This window comes from Sinocyclocheilus rhinocerous, unplaced genomic scaffold (genome assembly GCF_001515625.1).
Source record: "Sinocyclocheilus rhinocerous isolate Xijiao unplaced genomic scaffold, SAMN03320098_v1.1 scaffold824, whole genome shotgun sequence".
Taxonomy (NCBI): Eukaryota; Metazoa; Chordata; class Actinopteri; order Cypriniformes; family Cyprinidae; genus Sinocyclocheilus; species Sinocyclocheilus rhinocerous.
In genome coordinates, this window is record NW_015628342.1 from 4504 (window position 1) to 14788 (window position 10285).

At 35.2% G+C, this 10285-nt stretch overlaps 1 protein-coding gene and 1 long non-coding RNA gene across 2 annotated transcripts in view; one reads left to right on the top strand and one right to left on the bottom strand.

The window, feature by feature from the left end:
• The first annotated feature begins 343 nt into the window (after window positions 1–343).
• On the top strand, window positions 344–5448 carry LOC107737464 (gastrula zinc finger protein XlCGF57.1-like). Its single transcript, XM_016548947.1, has 3 exons — window positions 344–573; window positions 1527–2130; window positions 4898–5448. The coding sequence occupies exons 1-3, from the start codon at window positions 516–518 to the stop codon at window positions 5436–5438; spliced, it is 1203 nt and encodes a 400-aa protein (XP_016404433.1). The 5' UTR covers window positions 344–515; the 3' UTR covers window positions 5439–5448.
• A 4074-nt stretch (window positions 5449–9522) lies between these two features.
• LOC107737466 (uncharacterized) overlaps window positions 9523–10285 on the bottom strand; it is a 3566-nt gene continuing 2803 nt past the window's right edge. Inside the window, exons 3-4 of the long non-coding RNA XR_001639801.1 lie at window positions 10125–10183; window positions 9523–10047 (exon numbers count right to left, since the gene is read on the bottom strand). This is a non-coding gene — a long non-coding RNA (uncharacterized LOC107737466). The remainder of the gene's footprint in view (window positions 10048–10124; window positions 10184–10285) is intronic.

A 10285-nucleotide genomic window follows, 5' to 3' on the forward strand; every position in this document is an offset into this window, starting at 1 on the left:
GTGCCGTTTCCCTTTTAAAACTGTGATGTTAAACTTAAAGTTTCGATTAAAAAGATAAAGACTAAAATACCATAAAGAAATAAGAGTTTGTCGCTATTTAGTATCTTGATGCAAGAAACTGTTGAATATAAATCTCCGTCTCTCATTCTACATTAACTTTACATTGTATCATTCTTTCATACATCCGGTTATATATATATGTATAATTTTAGTAGTAGTATTTAATAGATTTTTTTTTGTTTATCTATTTTTCCTTTCTCTATTGTAAAAATTACAATAAATACAATTGCTTCTAAACAACTATTTGATTAACACACTTAAAGCTGGATGATTGAAAGTGATTGTGAGTGTTTGAGCATCTGCTAAATGAGCTCCATTGACTCCTTCAGTGAAGCCGCTCCACAGCCGTTCATGAGAGTTTAAATGCTGGAGAATATTCCCATCTTCCCACAGCTGAAGAAGAAGCAAGCAGGAGGAATTACTCCAGGAGAAACTACTGACATACTGTTGGAAAGATGGAGTTTGAGGAAGAACCCTGCAGAATGAGAGATGAAGATACAGAGGAACAAACAGGTTGGTGTTTTCCTTCATTCTCTTTCATGACTGATGAGGAACGTTTAGATGAAAACTGACATATAAAAATTAAAATTAGATACTAGTAGACTCAGTATTTTTTGCTAAATTGAGACTCAAGTATATTTAATTTTCTTTCACATAGGCCTGGGCGATAAAACGGTATAGATATTTTTCGACAGTACACCATCATCGATAACAATAGAAAAATGTTCGATATATCGCAGGATAGTTTCACGCTTTTTTTTATTTAAAGGCGCGTGTTATTATGAGTGACAAGCAGAGAGCCAACAGAACACACAAGCACATGCAATGAGTGTGTGAATGAAATGAGTGTGAATAAAATAAAAAGGAATAGCCTATTAGTCCAATTTAAAATAAAAATTCGCATTCGAATGAAAAAAACAGTATGTTTGAATTTTAGGTGTGCGTCAGAGAGACTTGCACGAGATGCGGTGACGATGATGTTGTTGCATTTTAATGTTTTTGTTAGTCTATATCCAGTAGAAACCACTAGATGCGCCGCTGCTGCATTTTCCATTCAAAATATTAGAGAAATATAGAAGCTCAAGATATTGGTTAAACCGAATCCAAGCCGTTCACACTGGACGCGTATTCGGCGCATTCTTGAGACGCACAACTATGACTTTTGCACTCGCGTCTGGCACAAGAGATGAATAGAAAGCCATGTAAAGTTAAAAGAGGTTCAACTTTTAGAAAACATGTCTCGAGAATTTGTGGGGGTTTTATTCCATTCCACTGCCTCTCGTGTGTTTTTAAATGCAGTCGTGTGATCGGCGCTTTGGCTATTTGTATTAAGCTATGCATAAATACATGATGCTGTTTTGTTCATTTTCAATAATCATTGATAACGAACGATATGAAACATTATATTTCACATTTGTTATTTTTTAATTGAATAACCTATTGATCATTTAATATGTTGATTTTAGACTCAATGGAAGTGAATAAGGACAAGCAGCATCGGTTTCAAAAACCTTATGGCACAGATGAAGATGGAAAAGCTATCATTTCACAGACTGAAAAAAAACGAGCTGGAAAAACTGGAGTCCATGGAGGTTCTTTCGCCTGCACAGAGTGTGGAAAGAGTTACACACGTAAACCAGAACTTAACAGACACATGAGAGTTCACACTGGAGAGAGGCCTTATACATGCACTCAGTGTGAAAAGAGCTTCATTGATAAAGGACACCTAAATGATCACATGAGAATTCACACTGGAGAAAAACCATTTGCATGCACTCAGTGTGAAAAGAGTTACATACGTAAACCAGAACTTAACAGACACATGAGAGTTCACACTGGAGAGAGGCCTTATACATGCACTCAGTGTGAAAAGAGCTTCATTGATAAAGGACACCTAAATGATCACATGAGAATTCACACTGGAGAAAAACCATTTGCATGCACTCAGTGTGGAAAGAGTTTCATACGTAAATCGCAACATACGACACACATGAGAATTCACACTGGAGAGAGGCCTTATACATGCACTCAGTGTGGAAAGAGTTTCAGAGACAGAAGCGTTCTCAAAGAGCATCTGCATTCTCATTCTGGAGTGAGATCATTCAGCTGTGATCAGTGTGATAAAACATTTGTTTTGGCATCACACTTAAGAACACACCTTAAAATTCATGCTGCTGTGAAACCTCACGTTTGCTCATTTTGTGAAAAGAGTTTTTCACTACTAAGAGTTTTAACAGTGCATCAGCGTGTTCATACTGGTGTGAGACCTTATATGTGCTTTGACTGTGGGAAGACTTTGCTGATTCATCAACCTTGAAAAAACATGAGAGAGTTCATACTGGAGAAACGCTGCACCAGTGCTCTTCATGTGGGAAGGATTTCACTCGCTCATTTACTCTAATAAAACATAAGAAAAAGTGTTGCCCAAAGTTGTCTAAGTGAGCAAAGTCCAAATTCAGATCCATTACTTTCAAGTAAATAATTTGATACTGAATGTACTTTAATTTGCATGAAATCAAGGGCTTTATCAACTGGATGGTAATAAATCATTATTTTAAACACAAACCTTTTGTCTAAAGGTTCAATAAATTGTTACATTAAAAGAAAAAAAAGTATATTTCTTACTGTTATTTCATATGTCAAGCTTTACAGGGTTAAAAAGATTTTGTGTTGTCTTGACTCTTGATCCTCAGAATAACTTCAATATGAAGTTGTTTGTTTTCATTTTAACCACGTGGTTCATTGATTGACTCTAAAACTGCTGTTTATGGGTTATCAGACTGTGAGTACATTCATTTATTTATTTGGGTGAAATAAATCTGACAATTTATAAATCCACTGAGCTCGAGGAGTATCCTGTTCATGAACTCATGACTTATAAGAGTCGGTTTATTTCAGTGAATCAAAAACGGTTACAGAATCAGTTGCGTTTACACTGGCACAAAAAATCCGATCTTTCGCTCACATCTGACACAGATCGGAATTTGTTGCACACGCGTAAACACAAAAACCCGCACGAGATCCGATTGTTTTGCATCCGATCTGAGCCACTTCCAAATGTGGATTTTAATCGGATACACATCTGATATCTGGACATCCGACCTACGTCTAAATATCCGATTCTCCACAGGACTCCCAATGCGAGGGCGACACGTTTGCTCATAAAGATTTTTAATGGCGTTTTAATCAAATAATAATGGCCATTGACGTGAATTAAATAATAATTTTAATAGCACGGCCATTTAAAACCCGAGGGTCTACCATGTGCATAGTAAAGCGATCACTGCAGACAATCCTTTTGGGTGGGAATTAATGTAAACACAGATATCGGATACCAGTCGTGTCTAAAGTGAATGTAAACAGACGTGTCAAAAAATCGGATATGGTCAAAAGATTGGATCTGTGCATTAAGACTTGCAGTGTAAACGCAGCCTTGGACTCAGAGATCCGAAATAAAATGAAACCAATGTTGCAAGTAGGAAAAACTTGAGAAACGCGTTACTGGTTATTTACATGGCAAAGTGTAAAGATTGTAGAAAGATAGGCTATTTAATGTGATTAATTAATGTAAACAAAGAGTGTAACACAATATGAACAACTGAATAGGCTAGTTAAATGCTTAAATGCTCATATCGGTGATTTGCAAACTCTTCCTTTGTCTTTACTTCTCACACATTCACAGGTTTAATGGATGTCTGATTACAGCAATCAACCCTCATTAATAATCTTTCAGCTTCACTCTGAGCTGCTGTGAGAATTGAAGAACTGATAGTTTAACAGTGCTGGAAATCTAGACCTCGTTTCTGATTATAAATGATGACACTTTTGAGAAGATAAAGACAAAAATAACAGTTATGTACAGCAGATCAACACAACACTCATTTGATGTTTCTTGTTATTCAGTGTCTGGATGCAAGAAAGTGTTTGAACATAAATCTCTGTCTCTCATTCTCCATATATTAACTTTACATTGTATCATTCTTTCATTCATCCGATTAGTGCATAATGCTACTATATTAAACTTTGTATTAAAAACTATGTCCAAACTAATTTGATTAAACATTGAAATTCTACCTATGGCAATACAATATAGTCACAATCTATTCTATTTTCTGTTCTAACAGATTATTAGCATATTGTGGTGATATAAGTGAATGTAAGTGAGTGTTTGTGGGCTATGTTTGTGGATTTACATATATTTTTACTAGTAGTGTTTTTTATCTATGTTGTAAAAAGTCAAATAAATCCATGGAATTGTTTCTAAATGACTATTTGATTAAGACACTTAAAGCTGGACGATTGAGAGTGATTGTGAGTGTTTGAGCATCTGCTAAATGAGCACAATTCACACCTTCAGTGAAGCCGCTCCACAGCCGTTCATGAGAGTTTAAATGCTGGAGAATATTCCCATCTTCCCACAGCTGAAGAAGAAGCAAGCAGGAGGAATTACTCCAGGAGAAACTACTGACATACTGTTGGAAAGATGGAGTTTGAGGAAGAACCCTGCAGAATGAGAGATGAAGATACAGAGGAACTAACAGGTTGGTGGAATTGTGACCATATTGAGTTGTGACTATATATTTTGTGCTTTCATTTGTCCTTCTTTATTTAAATAATGAGAATGTTATTTGTTGATTTTAGACCCAGTGGAAGTGCATGAAGACAAACAACATCAGTTTCAAAAACCTCATCGTTTCACAAATGAAGAAGGAAAGGCAGTCATTTCACAGACTGAAGTGACTTTCACACAAAAACAAGCTGGAAAAACTGGAGTCAAAGGATCTTTCACCTGTTCTGATTGTGGAAAGAGTTACAGAGATAAAATGAACCTTACGAGACACATGAGAGCTCACACTGGAGAGAGGCCTTATACATGCACTCAGTGTGGAAAGAGTTTCAGAGACAGAAGCGTTCTCAAAGAGCATCTGGACACTCACGCTGGAGTGAGATCATTCAGCTGTGATCAGTGTGATAAAACATTTGTTGTGGCATCAAACTTAAGAAAACACCTTAAACTTCATACTGGAGTGAAGCCTCATGCTTGTTCTTTTTGTGGAAAGAGTTTTACACGTCTGTACACTTTAAAAGTCCACCAGAGTATTCATACTGGTGTGAAACCTCATGTGTGCTTTAACTGCGGGAAGAGCTTTACTACAACCAGCAACTTAAAAAAACACCATAGGATTCACACTGGAGAGAAACCTTACAAGTGCTCACACTGTGGAAAGAGTTTCACTGATTCATCAACCTTGAGAAAACATGAGAGAGTTAATGCTGGAGAAAAGCCGTATCAGTGCTCTTCATGTGGGAAGAGTTTTGTCTCATCATCTAATCTACAGGCTCATATAAAAAAGCATTGCCCGAAGTCGTCTAAGTGAGCAAAGTTCACATTCAGATGCATGACTTACAACAAGTAATTTGACATTCAGATTAAGAAAAAGATGGAATTTGTTTGAATATAGTAATTTAATCTAATAGGGTGATTTGCTAAGATTAGTAGTGAAGTTCGAATCTGGTGGCAGTTTGGTCAAGCATTGTCCTTCTCTTTTCACAACCACAGTAACATGATTTACATGATTCAACTTTACTGGACATCAAACATTTGTTTTACATTAAACAATTTCTAAAGTTTTTCAGTTGAACTGTGATGAGATTGTTTTTTTTGTTTTGTTTTTTTCTGTTTTTTCTTAATGTCTACTCCGGGTTCATCTTTTAAGTCATTATTACAAAATGTTTGTGTTCTTCACCTCTGTCATTGAATCTTTTATCAGCATCCACCACAGACCTTATTTCAAAAACCCATCATATTTAGGAAAAAATATGTTGTACCTGCAGCACTCTGTTCTTATTCATTGTTCAAATGTAATTAAACAAATCCACACAACCACAAAGTGGCGACAGATGTCTACTATTAGATGCAATGCACACCTCACAGAGGTTTTTTATTTTATAAAAACTATATACAAGTTATATACAAATATGAAAATAAAAGAAGTAAAGCAGCGTACAGTTGCAGCGATATTACAGTGAACAGTCAAAAATGTTTTCTGGTGAAATGTTTTCTGAGACTTTCAGATCAAACACCATGACAGAAAAGCAAAAGGACAGAGATGCTTTAAAACACTGCAGAGATTAACACTCACGTCAGACTACATTTTGAGTAAATGACAACCTACAGTGTTTTACATGTATTTACTGTAAAATATGCTGCTGTCATTCACTTAAAACAAATACACAAGACTTTATAAATGTTAAAGGGATAGTTCACATCCCCTGCCAGCATTTACTCATCCACAAGTTCTGCGTGAATCGCCATAGACATAAACTGAGAGAAGTAGCTCCGGTTGGAATGTTCTTCCGCGGGATGTGTGCAGTTCTGTTTATTAACCTCTAGAGCGCCAAAAGTTACATAGTGCTGCTTTAAGCGTGTAAACGTGGTATCTTTACAAACACATTAAGATGAAAGTATTTTATTCACCGTCTGATGACTGTAAAAAGTGAATCGACGAGGAGCAGAAACATCCACATCAGCTCTGTGTGAATATCACCCTGATGAATGATGAGAACAGAACAAGAAACACAGCGATAATGAAAGTGAGATCTGCGCTCAGTGCGCTGTCATTTAGCCTACTCTCAGACTCCGCCCACTGACGCAAGCGTCAAAAACGAAACGCGGAAAAAAATAACTTGCTTTACTGACGGTGACAAAAGTTGTTTTTTAACTGCAACTTCACTCTGACGAAATGTCTTTAAAAAACAATGCTCTGCAGTAAAAAAGTAGGCTACACATTTTCTGCCATATTATACATTCATTGTACGCACATTTCCGTTAACGCAATGCAGTGCCAAATTTAAAATACAAGTGAAACACTTCTTTTTTTTTTAAATCAATACGAAAAATTCCTTCATATTAAAACAATGCATTGTGCTCTTTTGTTTTAGGTTAAATTATATTCAAAATGATTAGGCTACCATGAAATTGGGTGAACTTGGGAAACAGACAATAAATGCATAAACCACATCAGAAGTGATACCCAGCTCAAAGAAATATGTTCTAAGAACGTTATTTCTGAATGTTATCTGAACGTTCAAGACATCCAGTTTCTAGAATATTTTAAATAGCCTATCCTTTTTCGATTATGCGAACGTTCCATTTTTTCATATTGAAAACATTAGGCTATATGAATGTTAATTTGGAATATTCTGTGAACCTTCTGAAAAATACTTTTTTCAGTGTATACATTACTTCACTTTCCACTACTTAATTTATTTTGTTATTTTTAATTTAATTTATTTTATCTTTAACTATGCATAATGATTTGGCTAGCTGCATTTGATTATTTGCGTTTAGCATTATTTTCCCCTGCTGTTCACATCAGATCAGACAAGTGACCCAACCATTGAGAATTGCAGGGGGTTTTTAACTGTAGAATGTGCATGGAAGTTTACTTCATCATTTTCCGACAGTGTACAATCAAAACATTCGTGCAATGCACAATGATTGACAAATCATGACGTAAATGTGGTTATCTGGATCACCTGCTTCATGGAGGGTGCGGTTCGAATGCTGTAGGCCTACTGTTCAAGATTAGATTTATTAATATTGTGAAAAATACCAAGTCAAACCAAGTCAAAACTCTGATCTGGGAATGATATAGTGAGCAAACATGATTGAAATGCTTGAGCTTCCTTGGCACCTTCTGCAGTAAAACAAAAGTGCTTTTATTAAGACTTAGAAATTCAATTTGTATATGATTGTCAGTCGCATTAAATTGTTTTTGTGAGTGTTAGATAGCAATTCAGTGTCACAAAACACCAGGAGCAATGTATGTTACTCAATAAGCTTTAAGTCACAGTAATAAACCGACATCAAACATTATGTTTCTGTAATGAAGACTTGCTTGGTTGTGATACAATTGACGCAATCAGCTTAAGGTTAAAATGCAAACGTCAGGGAAGTGGCCTTGTGTTGAGGTTAAGAGTTGTAAAACCAGTACTAAATTACTCCATTGTGTGTGCTAAGTCACGTGTTCAGTAGAGGAGTTAATGTAAACATGCATGAGCTCATGCATTAAACGAGGATATAGCATTACGGGATTAATTAAATGTCAAATATTTGACCCGTTTTATTAGTGAAGTAGCATTTATGAAAATGAAATTTGTCTCAATTGTTTTTTTCTTAAAGGGGTCATATGATGCGATTTCAATTTTTCCTTTCTCTTTGGAGTGTTACAAGCTCTTGGTGCATAAAGAAGATCTGTAAAGTTGCAAAGGCTAAAGTCTCAAATCCAAAGAGATATTCTTTATAAAAGTTAAGAGTCAGCCACACCTACCTAAAATGTTTTTTTTAGCAACATCATATGACCCCTTTAATTCATGTTCCTGCTCTAGTTATAAAGATGATTTATCAGTGCATGTTATTCAAAAGAAAAAAAATGTAGGCTGTATAATGTTTATGTTTATGTCATATATACGTAACATATAGAATGTGTTCCTTCGTATTCCATTTTATTTAGTTGTATTTTATTAATTATTTTAAATGTTATTTATTTTAAATGTCATCTGAAAGAAAAGGCAGTGTTCAATAGACTGAAAAAAATAGTTGAAATAATTTTCACTCAGAAATTGCTACATTTAACAATTAAAGACAAAGAAAGAAACGGCAAGTAATTAAATGTATGTGCAATTTTGAAGTACAAAGAATGAAATAGTATTTCTTACCAAATGTACTCCAATCTTTGTTTTAACTTTGAAAACAATTTAATACAGTGTATGTTAATGCACTTATTTCTTCACTTATTTAGTTGCACCAGTAAACTGACAACAAAGCAGCTGTATTTATCATTGATCACATTAGATATTCTATAACTTTCTATGTGATAAGTCAAGATATAGAAGGTCATATTTCTTGGCTGAAGTGAAATATTTATTGTGGAATGCAAAGCAACAGACACTTGGACAGATTTGGGTAGTCATCATAATGACTGAAAACAAACGCCTGTTTAGGAATAAGGACAGTGTAATGTAAACTTGGACACTTTCATAACCTTTCACAAAGTGAACAGAATCAAAATACTTAATCCCCGTGATCATTTGCTTCATGCAATTCAAAAACAGAGATCATTGTGCTGTGCACCTGAACGAGACACTTGACACCAGGAACTAGATGCTTCAGATAAAAATAAGTACAAGTAAAGTAATGACACGTTTAAAGAAGAATAATCATCTTCTGCATGCCAGAATAAAGTGCCTGAAGTCACAGGAGTTCAAATCTAGACAATTCATCCACAAACCAAACCATGAAGCTTCAGGAAATCTCCAGTCTCACTGTATGATCCCATGGAAAAGAGCGACCTGGCATTTCTGGAACAGCTATTGCTTTACAGTCATTGTTCTCAATGCTCTTTATGCTAGAAATGATGTACAGCTACAGTTCAAAAACATTTGATTTCAGTGCTACTGCTTTAACATTGTCTGATCATATTACTATCACATGACACATATATAAGACTGTGTACACAATATTAAATATAAATATGTTTAAATATGTACACAGTACAGTTATAGTCATCAAGTTGTGTATTCCAGTCTCATTCTGAAATCTCCAGGCTCGCTGTATGATCCCATGGATAAGAACGACCTGGCATTTCTGGAACAGCTATTGCTTTACAGTCATTGTTCTCAATTCTGCTCATACTAGAAACGAGAACTATGTAGAGCTACAGTTTAAATAGTACAAAACGGTTCAAACATTTGATTTCAGTGTTACTGCTTTAGCACTGACTGATTGTATTACTATCATATATGACAAATATATAAGCCTGCGTACACAATATTAAATCTAAATATGTTTAAATATGTACACAGTACAGTTATAGTCATCAAGTTATGAACTCAAAAATATTGGTGTTTTGTATTCCAGTCTCATTTTGAATCATTGACTGAAAGTGATGTGAAGAACATTCTAGGTGAGAAAACAGCTTCTTTCTGAAGAGAAAAACACAATGTTAGAAATCAAAACACATTCAAACCAATTCTTTGAAAATGAGCGGTGAATCTCTCACCTCATCCTTGAATATTTCTCACATCAAAATCTCACATCATCAGTATGGATGAAGAGAGACTGAAAACAAATAAACAAAGATTCAGGCTACTGTTTGAGTGAATCACATCAACCTTCCTGATCATATTCCACCCCACACCACTCCAGTCCAACGGCCATTTC

Coding starts and splice junctions, on each gene's coding strand:
- LOC107737464 (XM_016548947.1), top strand. CDS start 516: ATGGAGTTTGAGGAAGAACCCTGCAGAATGAGAGATGAAGATACAGAG. Junction 574..1,526: donor AGATACAGAGGAACAAACAG/GTTGGTGTTTTC, acceptor TGTTGATTTTAG/ACTCAATGGAAGTGAATAAG. Junction 2,131..4,897: donor GACAGAAGCGTTCTCAAAGA/GCATCTGCATTC, acceptor GAACCTTACGAG/ACACATGAGAGCTCACACTG.